Raw genomic sequence first — 21,313 nt, 5'->3', positions numbered from 1 at the left:
TGCATTAAATAATTCTAACCCAAGGGGGCCTGATCCTGCGGTGGAGAACGTGCAGGGAAAGCGTTCCTGAGAGCAGTGAAGAAAACTTTCCCCGACCACGCAACCTTACACGAGAGCTGTGTCATCATACGTTAAATCCCATGTGTTTTAAAATATAGAGGAGCACTGAATTAATGTAAACTTCAAAAATGGTCTTTCATATTTCTGCATGCAACATTTCCTAAGAATAAACCCTTTAGTCATGCTCCAGAAATTTGATGAGTAGTCCAGAGCAATAGTGGAATTGTTGTAGAAAATGCAAATAGTGCCCAGTGCCATGATCACGGCAGCGTGTGTAGGACCTGCAGAAACGGGAGTATGAACGGTTTGGCAGCCTCCATTTGTAAATAACGGGAGAAAACCACAACAATAACACTTGTGAGATGCTTGTGAACTTCATTTAGAAAAATCAAAGAACAAAGCAACCCAATGCACAGCTCTTGCTTCCAGAAATACAATTTTAATCTACCAGTGGATTTGTAAGAGCACACACAAGTGATAACGCACGCTAAGAACACATAGGAATATTTTAGAGAGAATAAATCTACACAGACATATCCAATAACATATCAAGCACTATTTACAAAAATACACACTAGTTCTGTGGAGTCACCTGTTTCATTTTGAAAACTTATTTCAAGTAATTGGAATAGAAGTTTATTCCAGGTAGCAATGGAAGAGATTTGGCATTAATGAAGTTCTCAATTATAATTCCCCAAACCTTTTTTATACACTGCATGTCCAGCACATTAAAACCAGGACCTTCAGCAGGTTGGTGGGAGTTACACATTCAGCTGCTGCCATCGAAATTCATGCACGATTTTCTTGGGCTCCCCTGTAATCCCAGGCTAAAATTAATAGATATGATATCAAAGGATTGATATCAATCTGGAAAATCAATTCAGTTCTGGAAAGTTTCATCTGGAAGAAAGTTGACAGTCAGCAAGAACGAGCTCTGGCACCAGATCTGTGCTGGGAAACCCGGTTACAAAATTGAAATGCCAGCTTTAGAAACGGGTTTCATAATTTGACATCTTTCCCCACAAAGACCACAAGGGCAGGAACAGCTAAAAAATAAACCCACCTGAACAACGGATACCTGGAGCAATGGAAAAGAGGGAGAGAGAGAGAGCAAACTCCCCTACATCGCCTTCCTCTCTAGCACCCACCAGAGGAGAAAATCCTGCACGGAGGGTCCTGGTTTCACAGAGAAGGATCCAGCCAGCCATGGAGGGGCAGCAGCAAAGCCCCCCCAGAACTGCAGAGCCCCACTGAGCCCCGGTTTTGACACCCCGAGGATGGAAAGCCCCAGCCACCCCGCCAGCAAGGCGTTCCAAACGCATGTGATTGCTGCTGGAGCAGCCGCCTGCGAGCTCCCCGAACCGTTCAAAGAGACACTGTGATCCTTTAATAACTGAAGTCAGCTCCCAGATTAAAAGCCTTTATATAAAGCTTAGAGCGCAGATCTGTTTGAAGTGATTTACTCGCTACAAACAGCAGTTCAAGGAACTATAACTTAAGCAACCAGATAAAAATATTTGTTTTTTCTGATTCATTTACTTTGACAGGACTTTTTATAAGGAGTTTCATTATACTCACTTCCTACTTAAGTGTCCAGCCCAGGAACAGAAGAAAGTAAAATGCTTTAGAGTAAGGACATACTTATAAATCTACCAGCTGGAAGAAAGGCAATACATGAAACCGCTTTAAAATTTTCAAATTACTAGACTCCAAGGTACCAGTGCTAAGGATACAGTAATATAAATATATAAGAAAACTATTTTTTAAAAATCTGATTTAATGATGTCTTGCCATTTAGCTCTGCTTTTTTCCTAAGAAGACTCCCACTGGTAGGTATCATTTAACACTCTCTACTAATCTTAAAGATGTATGACCACTAAAAACACATACAGAATATTGTTCAAAAGACAGATTCTCATCTTTTTTTCACATATAAAAGGAAGAATTTATGTATTTTACTACTTTTTACCCCCACTCATGATTTATTAAGTGCCAACTGCATAGAATTAAAGTAAATGCAAGGGTTTAAAAGCAGTTTGATAAAAAGAAGTGACCTTAAACTTGCTGAATGTGTGATGAAAGAGACTGGAGCTCTTCAAAGCACGTTATGGGCTTAAAACTCAAGAAGCAAGGAAATACTAGCTGTTGGTAGGGAACTGTACTGGCTTGTTGTCCAGCTTCACATCTTTCTGTGCTTTAGAATTAAGATTTCTCACACCTTAACATACACAAGGAAAACCTTTTTCCTACTATCAGTTTCTCTTCTTCAAGAAGAATTCACTAAAAGGAAAAGCTTTCAAGAATGGACAATAGGATACTATCTCTGCATTTGCAGCACAGGCTACTGTGATGGAAACCCAGCTTAGAAGGTAAAAAACCTCTACTCCAGGCGTTTAACTAAAAAGCTTCCGAAGCTCAGACTTCAAAATTTTCATGGCAAAAATAACCTGCTTGAAAAGATCACATCTAGACCGGCTGCAAAGCAGACTTTAAAACCTCTTCAGGATGAAACTGCAAACTATGTGAAAACGGGGGCAACATTTTCTAAGTTCTGAAACTAACCAGAATTCTGGTGCTTTGGAGCACACTTTGGGTTCAGTGCCACACTCTTCAGCTCTCCTATAAATAACAGAAATGCTCTCATCTCGGTATCGAAGCGCAAATGCAAGATGTAAACAAAACCACACATAAGTTTTCTAAAAGGTTCTGGTTTAAAAATCCCCAGTGTTTAGATTAGGGCATTTGATCTTTTAAAGAATATATTAAAACCGACGGCATCTCCCCTAATAGCCTGACTGCAATAACTGGAACAATGATACAATTTTGTTTTGACTCACTGATACTGCGTGTTCGTAAAAGAAATGCACATTACAGTACGATTGCTTCATGCTAAAGGGTGGGTACTGCAGACAGGGAACTTTCCCAGGAAGAAAAAAAAAAAAGAAAACCTGTCTAGAAGAAACTACAAATTTTTTACAAACAGCCTCTGATATCAAGACTTTATTTCCTCTGTTTAGAAAGTCCAAGTTCCCACTCTGTTTCTTTTCACCAAAACCAAACGTAGAGAGACAGTAGGAATTGCTAAGAGCAGCACTAATCCACCAACTTTTACGCTATTTGTATGTTGGAATGATGAAAACACCTGTGGAGTTTTAAAGAAATCCCTTTGGTTAAGCTGATACAGCTCTACCTCACATTTGGGTGGATGCTGGTTGGAGTCAAGGTGCTGTTTTAAGTCGAGCTCCGGGGATTAGGAAAAGAGCAGCAGGGCGTTCTCTAAGCTTCCTGAGACACACTGGAAAGCAACTACTGTGAAGAGGAGGAGGCTCAAGAGTAAAGAGCAGAAAATCCAGGATTCTTCAGACAGACGATTAGTGGTTTTTATGCCGGCCACAAGACTACTTAGCTGCCTTCAGCGGCTTTTAATACAAGTGACACAGGGACCCAAAACAAATGCAGATCATTACCCCACACCATCACTAAATCTATTCTTGGGGAGGGGGGGGGAAGAAGACAAAACACCACTCAGATGAGTGCCTGCATTACTCCTATCACAGTACTGCCCAGCACCAAAGATCCAGACCAGAATGCCATTATGTTAAGATTTACAGAATCATAGAATGGTTCAAGTTGGAAGGGACCTTAAGGATCATGGAGTTCCAACCCCCCTGCCCTGGGCAGGGACACCTCCCACCAGACCAGGTTGCTCAAAGCCCCATCCAGCCTGACCTTGAACCCCTCCAGGGATGGGGCAAATATCCACTGGTCCTCACCCTTAGCGATGGTAACAAGCAAGTGACACACAGCAGAACAACATCGCTCCCTTCCCTGCCCCACCAGCCTCAATGTAACCCACCCCCTCCACTGTCAGGGGTGTCCTACCCGAGGCTGATGGGCTGGGGACCACCCTCCTAAGCAAAACACACCGTAAAAAGGTAAAAATCCTCCCCCGTGACAGGCTTAGGAGGTTTCCCACGCAGTTTATCATCTCATTTACGCAGCGAACAGTTGTTTCTCTCTCTTAAGAAAACACGGGCTGACTTTACCCTGATCCCTCACAGAAATCTGACCGACAGCGGGTCAGAAGCACCTCGACGGGGTGGGCACCAACGGGAGCCCGCTGGGGGAGGGGGTGGCTGGAGAAGGAAGGGGCAAGGGGAAGGGATGGAAGGCCGCCCTTCCCCAGCACACTTCGGAAGCAGACCGCTAATGGCAAGCGCTGGCCGAAGGAAGAGAAGCAGCCTGTGACAGGAGGCGGCCAGCCGGCCGGCGACACACCGGCACCTGGCCGCATCTCCACACAAAGCAGGACCCGAGGGCACGACAGGAGCAGGGGCACCATGCGGAGGTGGGCCTGCGGCGGCCGACCCTGCCCTCGGCAGGGGGTCGCCATGAGGAGCTCCGGAGGCCCCTTCCCGCCTCCGCCCCGCCGTGACGGGCGAAGGGACAGGGGAGGGGGGGGGGGGGTGGTGTCCCGCGGGGCCCAGACGCCCTCAGGCTGTCCCAGGAGAAGGCAGCCGGGGGTAGCGGTTCGGCTGCCCGCGGAGAGGGGCCTGCGGGCGGGGAAGGGGCGCTCCCGGGGGCGGCGTGAGGCGCAGGTGCCGCCCGTCCCTCCCCACCGCCGCCGCCGCCGGACTGACCTTGCGCAGGGCGGGCACGAAGAGCCCCCGCCATTTCGGGCCGTTCTCCTCGCCGAAGAACTCGTAGGGCTGCGGCGGCGGCTGCATGGCGGCTCCTCCGCATCGGGGCCGCCCGCCTCGCCGCTCCCCGTCGGCTACGGCGCCCGGAGCATGAGGAGGGGGGGGGGGGGAAGGCGGAGGGGGCGCTGAGGGGAAAGAGAAGCCGCCGCCGGCGCTCGTCGGGGCCGGGCCGCGCTGGGCTCTCGGCCGCCGCTGTCTCTCTCCTCACCCCCCCGCCCGGGCGGCCATCACATCCGGCGCGGGAGGGGCCGGGCTCCGGGCCGCCCGCCGGGCGCTGACGGGGCGGCGGGTGAGGCGGCCTCGGCCCCGCTCGGCTGCGGCCCCGCTACCGCCGCCGCCCTCCGCGCGCATGCGCCGCCGCCGCCGCCACCACCACCATGCTGCCCGCCCACCGCCGCGGCGCCCCCTGGCGGCCGCGCCCGGGCACAGCGGCCTCTCCGCGGCAGCCAGAGCCCGGCTGGGGCTAAATAATTTCAATTTTTGCATTCAAATCTCGATAAATTAAATCGGGGGAAAAGAAAAGCGCCTTTCTGCCAGCAATCCCGCGTGATGACAGGTTTCCTCGAGGAGAAAGGCGCTCGCAGAGGCTGTGGCAGCTCCTTCGGCGCCGCGGTCTCGGCCTTCCTGTGGCTCCAGAGGGGCCCGTGAGGGTCCCAACAAAACACTTATTTCTGTGAGAAGAGACTTGTTCGTCAAACCCAAACCGTGAGGACAAAGGTAATCCCGAGTGCAATTTCAGGGAAGCGGTGGTTCCATGCCCGCTCTGGAAGCCGACGTCCCGGCTGAGGTGAGCCCCTTCACCTGGCGCCACGTCCCCACCGCCACAGCCCCAAAACGCCCGCGTTCCTCAGGAGGTGACATCCCGCTCTTCTCCAGCCAGCCCCAGCCGCTCCAAGGTGTGGCGGCGGCCACCCGACACACTCAAGTGCCCTAAAGGAGCTCATTTTCCCAAAAGCAGCCACCCAGTAAGCCATGATGCGCGGCACCACATCGTTCTCTGCAACGTTTTTTTTTTTTTTTAAAAAAAAAAAAGAGAGATGATATGATATGATATGATATGATATGATATGATATGATATGATATGATATGATATGATATGCCATACCCTTCCCAGAGTTTAGGAGTGATCTTACGGGACGCTTTGGGGGAAATAAATTGTGGTTGTCCAAAGCTGTCCTAATGCATTTATTCAGAATTTCAAGAGTTACCATTCCACATGCCATTACAGGTCCAGATCAGGCTTAAGACTAGTTGTGTCTGCTGCAGACATACCCGTGTGAGAAAAAGCTGCGAAGTGTGATAAGGATAGACAAGATACAGGTACAGTAGGAAGACAAGTTTGGTCATGTGTGTTCCTACCCCCTAAATAAAGTAATTCCTATTATACAGAGCTATATCCTGCCTAATTCGGATGAGAATTAGCAAATAGCAGTGAAACTTTTCTGTAAGTCAGGAGAAATACACAGACCTTACAGCAATTAAAAAAACCCACCAGGCTATTTTAATCATAGTAGAGAAAGGCACAGTTATTAAGCCATCCAAGTGAACGGCTTTCACTTTTAGAAAGCTCTTCTAGGAAATATATTCATACATTTTCACACTTCACCAGCAACAAGATTTAGGTATGAAACCCCATTGTCATAATTCTCTGAAGTTATTGCTTTAAAAAAGGTTTGTAACTTTTATCTCTACAAATATAAATCTTTCACAGAATGCTACATAAAGATTCATAATTTAAAAGCTTCAGTTAAACTCTTCCCCAAAATAATCACCTCCTGAGAGTAAAAAGCACAGCAGGCTGCAGAGTTAAATGTGCTGACTTGAGATTCACCATAGTATATGACTGCTTTGCATTTTAATGTTCTTTATTCTGTTAATACATGTTAGGGCCACACCTCGTGTGGGAGGAAGTTGCTTTTGCAATCCTTTTGTAGTATTTACTGTTGATAGGCAACACTTCTGGCGGGGAGCGAAGATAGGATTGTTCCATTGTGAAGGTATAACTTTTACACAGCCGTGTGGCATTTTAGCGTTTGGAATATCTGAATCTCCGCCTCGTGTCACTGTGGCTAAGAATAACAACCAAAGCTTTTCTTTGAAGGGCTTATTACTTGAATTTCCAGGTTGCCCTTATACGGGAGTCACTATTCTGGTAAAGTAGATGTCACCAGGAAAAAAAAAAAAAAAAGAAAAGGAAAGAAAAAAAAAAGACAGGTTAAGCCCTTTCTCTCTTCAAAAGTGGCTCAGCTCTGCACAGTCAAAACATCAGCGAGCACACCTGATCTGTGCTGACACACTCCCTTTGTGCATGTCAGAGGAGTGCAGAAAGTAACTTAAAAAAAAAAAAAAAAGAAGAGGTTATGGCAAACTGCCTGGTAGCAAACTACCCACAATTATCTGTGTTACCCAACATCCTGTGAACATCTGCTTTAAAAGTATTCTCAAGTACTTTGTCCCTGGGGCCACATAATTCTTTTTTGTAGCAATTATGCAGAACACACCAAGCTGCTCGGTTAGCTCGGTACCAAACTTGTTTAACACCTCTCTGTAGTTTAAAGCTCGTTCTCCACGCGGACCCTCGTCCAGGTGTACCTTTGATACAACTTCAAATATCGAGAAGGGCTCAGAAGAGTAACCAGCACTTTTTGAGCTCCCCTTTTGCCAGCCATGTGGGAAATGGGGCAGCTTTCCTGACTCACTGCCGTTTGGGCTCCAAGGGAAGCGCTGTGCAACATGACTCAATATAAGACAGGTTTCTGTAGCTTCCCTCCCTTCACATTTGCTTTTACAAAGACCATTTCCACTGGATTGCTCAACACGCTGTACAAAGATAAGTTCCTTTTGCATTACCCGTATTCAAAGGAAACAAAACCAACCCAAAACAACTGAAGTAGTTTCTGATCGGTGCTAACTCCCCAGATTTAAGTTAAATTAAAAATGCCTGTTTACGTATACATTTTAATTTCAGCTCTATAAAACAATAGAGACAGAGATCAGATAGACAGCGTATCTGAATTACGTATCTAAATTGACTTGGATTTGGTAATCCCTTGTTAGGCTCATTTTTCTCTAAAGTACTCCGCATTCATGTAGAAGGCTCTGAATATTGTTTTCAGCCTCTGATAAAGCCCTTAATTCCGTATCAGCAGAACCCTTAATCAGGGCTTATCCTTCTATCTCCATTACTTTAACGTAAGCTATAGGACTGCAGGCTCCAATTTAAACGGAGCCAGAGAGAAAGCACACAGAGAACCACCCCATGCTTGTGGTTTTTTAGAGGATCGACCGCCTCCCCAGACCGCAAGGAGGAGACAACATTTAGAGCAGAGACATGGGAAGTCCGTGTGGGCAACCCCACCACAGAGGCTCTTCCTGCTCCACCCAACGGCCCGCTACGGTTGGAGAGACCCTGACATTGTGCCTGGAACGAGCCGTTCTGTTTAACGCAGGTTGTTCCTGCTCAGGTGGACAAACCTTCACTGCCAACGGAGCCGTTTGCTTCTTTCTGGCAGATGCCGGTACCGCACCAAGCACCGTAACTCCTTTATTCTCCAAGCTGAGACCACACGGGCTGGCAAAGGCAAACATTTCAAAGGCTGGTTTTGCACGGCACAGTTACACCAGCGCTGGTCTTGCAAGCAACACGTTGCCTGTTTTGTCATTAAAGGCTGCAGAGTTCATTCAGTGCAGACAAGCTGCTACACATACAAGAGGGATAAATCGCACTACACCTGCCGATCATTCACAATTCAAATCTTCGCTTCACTTCATCTGCAATCATTTTTGCGATGGCAAGGGAGGAGGTAGCAGCAGGAGACGGGGCGTTTCTGACATGAAGAATTCTGCTTCCGATATCTCCGCTGCCTCCATCGAATACAAAGTCATCTACCAAATTCCCGTCACTGTCCAATGCTTGAGCTCTCACTCCGGATGGACCCCTGCGGAACAGAGCAGCTCACCATTAGCAAGAAAAAGTTTTCTGAAGTCAGAAAATCGATTCTGTTCTGACCTCGTGAAGGTGCCCAGGGAAAGAGTAAGGAAGGCAGACTGCGGAGTCAAAGCCCCGTCAGGCTTTTGCGAGAGCACTGGGAACTTTAACACTTGTGAGGCAGAGTAGGAGATGTCTCACAGTCGTTACCGTAAAACAAGGGCAGGAAGCCAAGCAGAGGATCTTCTGTATCTCTCCCGGTCGTGAAGTTACTCTCCTCCCCCCCGCCCCCAACATGCCCTGTCTTTTCAGAAAGGAAACTCTTTGTTTTGAAATAGCAAGCCTTGTCAAACATGATTTTCATGCCAATGGTACACTGCCTCGGCTGGGTAACTCCCTTTTACCAGGCTCCAGCTTTTCTTATTCTGGATTTTCTCCCTGCAAATTGTTGGACAGTTAAACCCACCTCCATGTATTTAAAGGCCTCATCTTTCCTCACAAGTCTCTTCAGTTCCTTGGCATTTCTAAACTCCTTTGAATTAGTTTCTCTCTCTCTCCACACAGTAAGAAGCTGAATACGATTTATTGAGATGATTAAACTAAGTCAATATTCACTCAGTGGCAACCCACAGTCTGGCTTCCCCTGAGAATTTCATTAGTGTTTTGCTTTCTTTGTGAACTCAGATTCTTTTCAGGCTACTGAACTTTATCGCTAGGATAAAGAGATTTTTTTCTTTTTAGGTGAGTATGTCGCAACTGTGAATTTCAGCCTATGGAGAGTGTAGAAAGTCACACAAATATTCATCAATCTTGCCTATACACAAGCAAACACAATAGAAAAGGCCTTTCTGTAGAAAGTAGCTAAATGCTTCTGTGCTTTGGTAGCATATTTTGGTGAAGGAAGGGAGTAAGCTTAATGCTACATTTGCTACTGTTAAAAATAAGAGATTTAACACACCGCTGGGTGTTACTAACAAGAACTTTCTTTACCTGAGCACATCATTGACTGTGACCTCAGGGATGAACTTCTGAAGCTGCTTCACCTGTGCGCTAAGGAAACAGGCTCTGTACATCTCACTCAGGCCGTAAGAGAGGTTGCTCAGCACAAGCTTCCATAACCCACTGTTGAGAGAAAAAAATAACTGCAGTAAGAACAAATCTTCCATAATAAATGCAGCCATGTCAAACTAACACTAAGGTGGCAGCGAATGCAACTGCACGGCAGAAGTTCCCATTCCCAACGTCAGTAATCCATCATGTTTTTACTTGAGAAATATATGTTTGTCTTTCTCTGCTTCAACAGACCTTGTTTCCGGAGCTGTAGCATCACATTTACATTCTTTCTTTGAGAATTAACTCTGAACTCGTCCTTCCTGTGTCCAGGATTTTTCTCTGGTCCAGTCAAATGGCAACAGACTGAAAACCCACATACACGAGGGAAGATGCTTGAGACTCTTTTTCACAATCATTTTGAAAAGATCATCATACTCCTAAAACCCTCAGCTTTCAATGAATCTTGCTATGTCTTTACAAATCTTGTTTGCTTGCTTTGCTTTCCTCCAGTCTTCCAGCATAGAAATCTATCAACAATGAGCAAGATGCTTTCAACTTTTTACTTTAATGAACTGCATTAAGTTGAGCTGTTTGCCAGAATGTTTTTTTTCCAATTCCCTGACCTGTTCTGCAGCCTCTCATAGAATCATAGAATGGTTAGAGTTGGAAGGGACCTTAAAGATCATCCAGTGCCACCCCCTGCCCTGGGCAGGGACACCTCCCACCAGACCAGGTTGCTCCAAGTCCCCTCCAACCTGGCCTTGAACCCCTCCAGGGATGGGGCAGCCACAGCTTCTCTGGGCAACCTGGGCCAGGGTCTCACCACCCTCACGGTCAAGATTTTCATCTTAATATCTCATCTAAATCTCCCCTCTTCGAGTTTGAAGCCATTACCCCTTGTCCTATCACTACATGCCCTTGGGAAAAGTCCCCCTCTAGCTTTCCTGTAGGCCCTCTTTAGGTATTGGAAGGCCGCTATAGGGTCTCCCCAGAGCCCTTCTCTTCTCCAGGCACTCCACTCTCCATGGATCCTCCCCAATATTGTCACATTCTAATGTCTAATTTCTAAAATTAGTCTAAGTTCTAAAATTGAGCACTTAATAATGGTCTGTCGAGTCCTTCATAGTGAAGCAAGATTTCTCTCGCCTTCTACAGATACCCTGTTCATTTCTGTTTGCAATTTTAGCAATGATCCCCAATTCCTCTGGCATGCTTTCGTGGCCCTTAACATACTTCCTTGCACTTGGGCATTTTTAAAATGTATACTGATGGTCTGACAAAGCTTAACACGGCAACTCAGACAACTCTGTGTTCTTTCTTCCAAGCATCCTCTGCAGGTATTTTAATTACACTGTCGAGATTGATTAAAACATTACACGGCATCGGACCAAAACCAATCCTGGAAGAGCTCCACCAGGAGCACCGTGGCTCACCAGCACCTTCCGATGAGCAGCCGCATTCTCAGACCAGCTGAGACATGTCGGGCTAGTTTATGAAAATTCAAATATTAGATCACATAAAGTCAAGCGTCTTGGAGAAGTCCACCCTCATCAACACAACTGTCTTTAAACACACCAAAAAACTTGGCAAAAGCAGCTATTTTGACAAGAAGTAGCTTCCACGGAGTCCCAAGCTGACATTTAAATAACTGCATTCAGCAGATGAGAAGAGAAGATATTACCTGTACGTTACAGCATCTAAAAACTCTCCAGCGCTGAAGTCAAACAACCTGTAGCCCTCTCGCTTGAAGGCCAGTACCGCATTGGGACCGAGCCAAACGCTGCCGTCCATTCTTGGCGTGAAATGAAAGCCCAGAAAAGGGAACCGAGGATTGGGAACCTAGAGGGAGACACAACAAACTCATCCAGAAAATGTAGAAAACTTTTGTGAGCGGGAAAGTATAGACATTAACAGTTTATTGTGTGAGAAAGTGAATAAAACAGACCACAACACAGTAAAGGAATTGTCCTCCCAATAAATGGAAATAACTATTTTTAAATGAGCAAGTGAAAAAGGAAGTAAATTAAATTTGCCATTTTATTTCCAATCACTACAACAAAATTTGGGTCATATAACCATACAATTGGCTCCTGCGCTGGTTTTTCTGCTTTTTAATTGTGCAGTTATAGCACGTAACTCATTTAAAACACTGAAGAACAGAGCAGGGCCAAGTAAGGCTGCATCTTAGGTAAAAGCAAAACAAACAACAGGGGAAAAAGAAATACACATGATTTCTCAGGACATAAATCAACCCACAACAAAACCAACAGCACGCTAATGCTATTCAGCAGTAGTAATTATACTGTAATAAAATAGGTTATAAAATATTAGGCAAACCTCACCATTCCTGCGTTGCTCAGAACAATGTGCAGTTACCAAGCCTGATTAATGCTAATAATAAATACCTGCAGTTTCTTTTTTGTTTGCGAATGGAATACAGTGTAACTGGGTGCGAAGGCTGAAACAGAAATAAGCTGTCTATGTGCAGGTACAAGTATTAAATAAACACACCTCTACACGCGCTGGCACTTCCAGATCTTCAGCTATTTAGAAAATGTGACTGCGGAGGTGACTGTTACAGTCTGAAAAGCAGCAAGTATTGGGTATTTCTCACAAAACAGTATTACTATGACTAACAAGTGCTTTAAGATATGTTCCTTTTCTGTATTCAGCGCACTGATTTTCCTGCTAAAAACACGCCTTTAATACTTTTGAAGCTTAGCGCAACCACTCCAGAAACTATATTACGTTTCCGGTAACATATCACTAGGAATCGTGCAATTTTCTAGTGTTTAGCAGGCAAATCTAAGTTCATATTCAGAAAGGCGGGATTTCAACATATCGCACGAACCAACTAAAATGCCGCCTTAGGAATTCTCTCTTCTTGCTCGCTAACTTCATTTTCTGGCTGGGATTGCTCCTCTTGATCACACTATTTGTCCATATTAGATGGGTGAAAGCTTGTCCTTTTCCTCTTGTGCCTATTTTTTGCCATAATTCAAAGTAAATTCAAAGTAAAGGTTAATTCAAAGATGAGGTTGAGAGACAAATATCTAAATCTGAGCTTTTGGGTATTAGGACACAAGATTAAACCCTACATCTAAGTAATTAATTATTTACTGTTGTCCCTCATTGACTTCTGAATCCTGCCAACAGATTTTTTTATAACACGAAGAAAGAAGCCAGGTTTTTGTGGGCATGTGGCTTTCATGCTGAACGTTTCATTCTTTCCCTATTAAAAAACCGAAAACAAACAAAAAAACCCCAACTGGCGATAATTTCCCACGTAGTACTTCTACCTGTTCCTCAAGAATTAACAAAAACAAGTTTTCTGGCAGAAAGCAACTGAATCTACGTCCACAGGTATCACTATCATCACTATCTGCAGTCTAACAGAAATAACCGTGTAATATTGCCCTTATTTCTGTAGTTTTAGCAGTTTCTTAGAGTGCACTGTGAAAGGCAAACACGAGAGTACGTACCGGATAAATATTTCCTTTAACCATATAGCACTTTTCTGGTTTTAGCACCAAATAATCCCCACGGAAGGGCACGATACGAGGTTCGGGGCTGCAGCCACTGATCTCCGAGAGCCGGTCTGAGTAAAGTCCTGCACAGGTCACAATGTGCCGACAGTAGATTTCCTCACCCTGCGGAAAAAAAACCAAACAAGACATAACACATGAAAATTCAACATATCTACTAAAAAACCACCCATCGCCTCAAAGAAGAGTCCAGATATTTTCTCCTCGTGGCTTTCCGATAATGAAATGACTCTAGATGCCTCCTTATCATTTTCATAGATGCCGAAGACCCAAAGCAAACATGAAGACAGGTGTTTCTCCCCAAATGAGTAAGTGATAAAAGGAGTGCTTGGAAACAACAAGCATAAGAATGTGCAAATAAAGAAGATAAGGGACATACACAGTCAACCATAAGCCAGGCAGCGGAAAGTGAAAGTTATACTTTGATTATTATTCCCAGTAGGAACAATTATTCCACCAGGACTCAACATGAATTCTTCAGAAAAGGAGAAACAGCTTCCTATTAAGCAATTAAATCTCCAACTTAGCTCTTACCTTTGAGTTCCTAACAATGACTGGGTATTTCAGTCCTGTGACAGAGACAAGAGAAGGAATTAATAGAATATGTAACAGAAAACTGACAGAACAAGCAACTTGCCACCATTAAGGGTTCTTCCACTGGGAGATCTCCAAGCTCTGGAGCAGCTACTGTTAACATAACTGATACTGTTGGATGTAATTTTATTTAGGAATTAATAGTTGGGTTTTTTTAATTCTTCCATATATGTACCAGCACAGATCCAACCTGCCATCCAGGGTAAAGAAAAAGCACTATCAAATGAATACACATGCGATATTCAGCTAAATCTGATTTTAATAGGAGAGAACAACCTACTTTCTCTCTTTTACTGTCATTTTCTTTCATCAGCATTAAATGTTTCAGCTGAAGGGTGACCTCTCTGAGAAAAAAAAAAAATGAGCTTGCTCCATACTCTAACATAATTTTGCCTTTTGTCTCTGCTCTATGAGACAGAAAGGTTCAGAAACATGATTTCAGTCAAAGCAAATGTGTTTTGAGCAAGATTTTTGGCAGGACTGTAGCAAACAGAAAGGCAAAAAACCTGCCTTACCATCTTCACTATCTGAAGAGCTTTCTTTAGCCATCTCCATGTTTGTAACTTCAAAATCAGTCAAGATCGTCCCACCTGCTTCCTGGAAGTCTTCAGCATAGGACTGGGCCACTTGTTTGTAATTCACGATGCCGGTATAAGGAGAATCAAGGGCCATCAGACCCTGGAACAGCATGAAGATACAGAAGAACAGTGAAGGCTGTACACAGACTTTGGAATGGCAAATGCCTATGAAGGATAAAAAGTTCCAGAAATAAACAGATACATTTATTTTTGTTGACAATTGTATTTCTCCTGGGTTTTGAGGCTCTTTTGAACTTGTCAACCATGCCAATTACCTCAAGGTCAGAAACGTATTTATGTTAAATTATAACATCACCTGAGAAACTGAGGTCTTACACGCCAAATAAAAATAAGTAAATCCCTTACCCTGCAGAAGGGTTCCTTTGCTTGTATTTCCTTCGGTCCAATCAGCCTCAGACCTGGGACGTTGTTCTGCAGCCCCCGTTCATACAGAGCTTTGAGTCTTGGAATTTCATCTTGTTCAACGGCTACAATTAGCTTCAGAAAAGATAACAAGGCGCACCAGTGAGCAAACCATACAAAGCCAGTATTGGCTTTCAGGATTGGCACCAAGCCCAAGCCAACAGTGAATGAGTGAACAGTAAATTATAATTCAAGGCGGGAGGGGGAAAATGTGGTTTGTGCCATTAGTGGCACAAGATTCTATAAATACCTATTATTACTAAGAAAGCACCTATATATTAAGGAGAGTGAAAAACAAACGCTGAACTGTAGTTTAAGTTACTGCCAATGGATAATATTTGCTAAAAGTACCATGAGACTACAAACCTGACTGTGAAAGAAGAGAATATGACTTTAAGGAGCCACTGGGATGCTTCCAAAAATAAAACTGACCTTAACCCAAGATGTACAAATCTCAATCTTGATACGAGAGTAAGGACACGTTCTGACATGGTGTCTAAACTCAACTGCACCAGCTTCACTTCGTTTCACCATGTAGTTAGTTCACAACTATCACGAGAGGTTTGTCCAGACCATGAATTGTCTGTGCCAAGTTTGCACACACCATACAACTGCCAGGCCTAGCTCAGATCTGCCAACATGGGCATCTTTGCACTGAGAAGGCATCATGATCTCCAAACCTGGGGCTGCTTTATGTAAAACAACCTGTAAAGCCTCAACATCATAGAATCATACAATTGTCTGGGTTGGAAAGGACCTTTCTGATCATTGAGTCCAACCATTAACCCAACACTGAAAAAACCACCACTAACCCATGTCCCTCAGCATCACATCTGCCCGGCTTTTAAATACCTCCAGGGATGGAGACTCCACCACTTCCCTGGGCAGCCCATTCCAAGGCTTAATAACCCTTCTGGTGAAGAAATTTTTCCTAATGTCCATCCTAAACCTCCCCTGGTGCAACTTGAGGCCATTTCCTCTTGTCCCATCGCCTGTTCCTTGGGAGAAGAGACCGACCCCCCCTGGCTACACCCTCCTTTCAGGGAGTTGTAGAGAGCGAGAAGGTCTCCCCTCAGCCTCCTTTTCTCCAGGCTGAACACCCCCAGCTCCCTCAGCCGCTCCTCACAAGACTTGTGCTCCAGACCCCTCACCAGCTCCGTTGCCCTTCTCTGGACACACTCCAGCCCCTCAATGTCTTTCCTGTTGTGGGGGCCCAGAACTGGACACAGCACTCAAGGTGGGGCCTCATCTTCCCTGGAATAAACGCTGCGGGGAAGGTGATGCAGAAGTACACAAATCCGGTGCCAACAAAGGACCAACAATGCTGCTGGGTCAGTGCCAGCCCTGCCCAAGGTCAAACTGGCTCCTACAGAGCAATTCTGCTGGTTTGGTGCCTTTTGTTGGGAGGCTTGTAACTCAGGTGTACAGCTGAGCAAATCCACAGTGCCACCTTGTGACCAGCGCCACATCGGAGGGAGCTCAGCATGAACTGTGGACAACTGCCACCAGCCCTGGTGCGGGGCCCAGGGACACTGTCACATCCAGGGATGTCTGCTCTGTGCCCCAGAGCTGGCAGGGGCAGCTGAGCTACGGGGCCTTGAAGGGTTGCTTGTCACATCAGCATTGCACGTTTGAGAGAAAGGCTCATGCTGTCCAAGAGGTTTATGAGCAACCTGGAAAGGGGCAGGGAGGTGGGGCAGCCTGATCACAGAATAACCGTGTCTTCTAGGTTGGAAGGGACCTTCAAGATCATCTTGTCCAACCATCAACCTAACTGACAAAAATAAACACCCACAAAACCAACAAAATGCAATACCATCACTAAACCATGTCTCCCAGCACCACGTCAACCTGTCTTTTGAACACCTCCAGGGATGGTGCCTCAACCACTTCCCTGGGCAGCCCATTCCAATGTCTGATAACCCTTTCCATGAAAAAATTTTTCCTAATATCCAGCCTGAACCTCCCCTGGCGCAACTTGAGGCCGTTTCCTCTAGTCCCGTCGCCCGTGACTTGGGAGAAGAGACTGACCCCTGCCTCTCTACACCCTCCTTTCAGGGAGTTGTAGAGAGCAATAAGGTCTCCCCTCAGCCTCCTCTTCTCCAGGCTGAACAACCCTAGTTCCCTCAGCCTCTCCTCCTAAGACTTGTGCTCCAGACCCCTCACCAGCCTTGTTGCTCTTCTCTGGACCCGCTCCAGCACCTCGATGTCTTTTTTGTGGTGAGGGGCCCAAAACTGAACACAGTACTTGAGGTGGGGCCTCACCAGTGCCAAGTACAGGGGGACGATCACCTCCTGAGTCCTACTCCCCACACTGTTCCTGATACAGGCTGATGGTTTAAAGTGACTCAAGGTGGTTCAGACAAGAGATGACCATAAAGAATGGCAGAGGGACCTTCCGAGGTGAAGGAGCGACTAACAAAACAGCAGATGAAATTCAATGCAGAAAAATGTGGGATGATGATGACAGAAAAAGCAGTCATAGCCTCACGTATAAAATGATGGATTCTAAGCTCAAAGTTATCACTCAGCACCAAGATCTTGGGGTTAGGATAGAGAACCCTGTGGAAATATCAGCTCAATGCCTGGTGACAGCTGAAAAGCCCTAAATTGAATATTAGGAACAACTAGGAAAAGGATACAGGATAATACAGAGAACTCTGCGATTTCAAGGCAAAAATCCAGAGTCTGACCACAGCTGGAATGCTGGGCACAGCAGTGGTCCTCATCTCCTATCAAAGATGCATTAAACGAGAAATGGTTCAGAGAACAATGACAGGATGGAGAGAGTCATGAAAAGACTTCTCCAAAAGGAATGGCTGAGCAGACTAAGACTAAGTAAAGGGTGACTTTGCGGGAGGAGGGGACATAAAATGATGTGGAACTTGGAAAGTGTGAGCACAGATCAACAGTTCACCCCCTCTTCCAAGACAAGGGCCAGGGGCCATCAGAGGAGGCTTGTAGGAGCCAGTTTCAAAATGATGTAACTCTTCATGCCGCAGGTTGTTCATCTCCACAACTGCTCATCAAAGGATGCTCTGAGGCAAAAGCTTTTAATCAAAAAACACTTGGAGGAGAAATCCATTGAGGGTCACTACAGAAACAACAGATCAGGCTCAGAAAATAACCTGAGCTGGAAAAAGTTGGAAGAATTAATAATTTGCTTGTGCTGTTCTAGTTTCTTCCCTGGTCTCTGTTTATAGACGCTTCTAGAAACAGGACATAGGGCTGGGCAGACCCCAAGCTGATTCAGTGCAGCCATTCTCCTCCTCAGCACCTCAGGCTGAGTTAGCTGGGTGTATCACGGCACAAATGCATGTAGCTGGGTGACATCTGGAGCTGCTTTCAAGTCAGGGAGTCTTTTTGGAGCCTGATAGGCCAAGAAGTATGGCATGTACACACTGAGAGCCTTTGTGCGCCTTGGAATTACACAGGTGCCCCTCCATGGGGCCTGGACTCCACCATTTATCTGGGTTCGGCCCCCAGATAAGGACAATTATTATTTAGGCCCAGAAAAGGAACTGATTTGAGTTGCTGGAAAGAAGAAAACAAAAAGGCACGTTCATCCTGAAGGTAGCAAGCGCTGCAGAAACTCCTCTCTTGGGAGAAAGGCCACAAGCAGGTCTAAGCTATACACTGTAACATACATTATGCAGCCTCAGTTTCCAAAGGTAAAATAAAACACCAAGCAGTTCCTGTACCTTCCCGCACTGTTTATAGGGTATTCCCTTCTGGTCACAGTACTGGTAGCAGAGGGCTGCCCCCTGCACACACAGCTTGGCTTTCAGAGACCCGGGCTGGTAGTAAATCCCACTGTGAATCACGCCGCTGTTACGTCCACTCTGGTGATGAGCTAAACAGAAAGAAAAATGCCTTATTAAAATACATATTCCCATGATTGGGTCATACCTTAATTACTTCAGCTGTCAGAAGAGAGAGCAATTTGAGGTCCTGCCCTAAATCAGCATTATAAGAAGAGATGCTCAAACAAGGCAACTGCACAGCAAACGCAATTCCTCCCTCGGTCTCAAAAGGCTAGAAAAGCACTGACACTGAGACCTAGTTAATAATAAACCATCACTGCCTGTAATGGGGAAAGAAAAAACAAAGGAAAAGGGGAAAGAAAAAAAAAGGAAAAAAAAAATCACAAGTTTTCCCTCCAAGAGCTACAACTGGAGGCCAATCAATCAAATTTTTCTACGTGTTAAAATTAAGATATTCAATTTTTAAAATGAAAGGCATCCTTAAAGGCCTCATCTCACATGATGTCTGTGCAATCCTCTGTTTCTTTGGACGTGCTGGCAGGGCTGGTGGGCTTTTCGGGTGTTTGTGAACTGGATCGGGTTGCTATTTCCTCCTTGTAACTAAGTAAAATAGAGGTGAAAAATGTCACAAACATTTTAATTGAAGTAATTTGGGCGGTTCTCCCTCTTAAAACATTGACGCCCAAAGGTCACTCCTGCTTCGCACTCACACGGCTGTCAAGGTCTTGATGCATGTCTCGTCTTGGGGATAAAAAGCCACTTCATACCACACATGTAACATCTCAAGAGCAAGGTCTGGCCTGGCTGATGGGACTATTTAAAGCGAGAGCTTGGGCTGACAGGTCTTAGTTTGAGTTATCGGCTGACATGATCGCTTGGGGTTGCTCCTACCTCCCCTGAGCGACTGGGTATCTGCCTAAGTGCTCGCTGTGAAGGTTCCTTATGATGAACCTGTGCTCGTACTTGAGCGAGCTTTCAAACAATGGAGTAACGGGACTCCTTCTTTCTTATTTCAAAGCTCAGGTGGAGCGTGCCTCAAGATTTCCCGTGTCCTGTGAAACCAGGCAACACCGGGCACTGAGCCATTTTACCCTGGCTAATGTGGGGTCAGCAATTAGCGATATCGTCACAGTGATTCCCGTGTTAGCCCTTTGCCTTCGACTCGCCACGCAAACAACAGTACCTTGCGCAGCACACAGAGGGATGGCCAGAAACACGGGGCAAGTGCCTCTGGTTCACAGCTCTGGCAATTAATTGCCAAGGTGTAGACTTTGCCCAGACCAGCAGCTCCCAGATGTTTCCAAGCAGCTCTACTTCCCGGCCCTCCCTCTCTACTCACCAACCATCACCCTTTGTTGTTCACTTCTTCACTCTTCTCCTCGTGCCCGACCAAAAAGCCGTCCTGGCACCATTTCTCAGCTGATCCTCTGCCGCCTGCCCCAGGTGGCACCAAACCAGACCTGCCCCTGCCCCTCTGCAGGTGGCACTGCTCCTTACGGGAGTCATTCACCCTCCTTGTTCTTGTCCCCAAAATCCCAGGCCAGTAGGACCTGCCGCTTTCAAACAACAAAGGGGCAATGTTCAGTCTTCCTTAACTTAAAGTCCCAACTTGAAGTGCCAGCAGCGAAGCACAGGCTGATGACAGCTCTGCTTCTCCACTGAAGGATGTGTCCTTGGGCTAAGTGTGGAAGAAATACCCCATCAGGGCAAAGCCAGGAAGGAAAATGCTCTTCCCAGGGGGAAATCACAGAATGATTGGAGTTGGAAGGGACCTTAAAGATCATCCAGTGCCACCTCCTGGCCTGGGCAGGGACACCTCCCACCAAAGCCCCATCCAGCCTGGCCTTGGACACCTCCAGGGATGGGGCAACCACAGCTTCTCTGGGCAACCTGGGCCAGGGTCTCACCACCCTCACAGCAAAGATTCTTCCTAATATCTCATCTAAATCTCCCCTCTTCCAGTCTGAAGCCATTACCCCTTGTCCTATCACTACATGCCCTTGGGAAAAGTCCCTCCCCAGCTTTCCTGTACCCTTTAGGGACTAGAAGGGGCTCTGAGGTCGCCTTGGAGCCTTCTCTTCTCCCATTCCAGCAACAAGGACAGATGTTCTCCCTTGGCTGCCCGTCCACCCAAAAACTGAGCTTCCCTTTAGGTGTACGTTCATAAAATACTGAGGCTTTGGCGAGCGTGTGCCTTCAGCACAGATTCCTGACAGGCTGACAACAGGCAACCCCACGCCTACGGCTGGGGCAGCCCCACCGGCACCATACCTAGCTCCTTCTCCTTCTCCAGCACGGCGAAGGCGAGCGAGGGGTGCCGCCGGACGAGCTCCCGGGCCGAGGCCAGCCCCACGATTCCCGCGCCCACCACCGCCACGTCGAAAGTGCTGCACAGACAGACAGACAGACAGACACGGGCCGTGAGCTCGCCCCGTCAGCCTGAGGGGACGGCGACCCTGAGGGGCGGGAGACAGCCCGGCCCCGGCCCCCCATGGCCGCCCTCCCGCCGTGAGGGGCCGCTGGCAGGGGCTGAGGCAGGGCCGCTCCCCGCTCCCGCCCCGCCGCCTCACCTCCGCTGCCGGCGCTGGGCCCGCCATAGCGCCGCGGCCCCGCTGCCCGCCGCCCGCTGCTGCCGCCGCAGCGCCGCCGCCGCCATCTTGGGGGCGG

General features: G+C 46.6%; 2 protein-coding genes across 3 annotated transcripts in view; both read right to left on the bottom strand.

Moving 5' to 3' along the window:
- Nucleotides 1-4,787, bottom strand: part of SOS2 (SOS Ras/Rho guanine nucleotide exchange factor 2) — a 54,506-nt gene extending 49,719 nt beyond the window's left edge. For both annotated transcript variants that reach the window (XM_074148507.1, XM_074148508.1), the window contains exon 1: nucleotides 4,701-4,787. In XM_074148507.1, the coding sequence (XP_074004608.1) occupies nucleotides 4,701-4,787 (87 nt within the window). The remainder of the gene's footprint in view (nucleotides 1-4,700) is intronic.
- Nucleotides 4,788-5,918: 1,131 nt separating this feature from the next.
- Nucleotides 5,919-21,305, bottom strand: L2HGDH (L-2-hydroxyglutarate dehydrogenase). The gene is made up of 10 exons (XM_074149989.1): nucleotides 21,217-21,305; nucleotides 20,918-21,033; nucleotides 18,584-18,735; nucleotides 14,826-14,957; nucleotides 14,397-14,559; nucleotides 13,822-13,856; nucleotides 13,225-13,392; nucleotides 11,424-11,581; nucleotides 9,680-9,811; nucleotides 5,919-8,699 (listed from the first exon to the last, which is right to left on the bottom strand). The coding sequence occupies exons 1-10, from the start codon at nucleotides 21,300-21,302 to the stop codon at nucleotides 8,504-8,506; spliced, it is 1,338 nt and encodes a 445-aa protein (XP_074006090.1). The 5' UTR covers nucleotides 21,303-21,305; the 3' UTR covers nucleotides 5,919-8,503.
- Nucleotides 21,306-21,313: the final 8 nt, after the last annotated feature.

This window comes from Numenius arquata, chromosome 6 (assembly GCF_964106895.1).
Source record: "Numenius arquata chromosome 6, bNumArq3.hap1.1, whole genome shotgun sequence".
NCBI classification, from domain to species: domain Eukaryota; kingdom Metazoa; phylum Chordata; class Aves; order Charadriiformes; family Scolopacidae; genus Numenius; species Numenius arquata.
Note: the sequence above shows the minus strand (reverse complement) of the source record. Positions and strands in the feature narration are given on the sequence as shown.

Coding starts and splice junctions, on each gene's coding strand:
- L2HGDH (XM_074149989.1), bottom strand. CDS start 21,302: ATGGCGGCGGCGGCGCTGCGGCGGCAGCAGCGGGCGGCGGGCAGCGGG. Junction 21,034..21,216: donor GCCCAGCGCCGGCAGCGGAG/GTGAGGCGGCGG, acceptor CTGTCTGTGCAG/CACTTTCGACGTGGCGGTGG. Junction 13,393..13,821: donor TCATTGTTAGGAACTCAAAG/GTAAGAGCTAAG, acceptor TTTTTTCCGCAG/GGTGAGGAAATCTACTGTCG.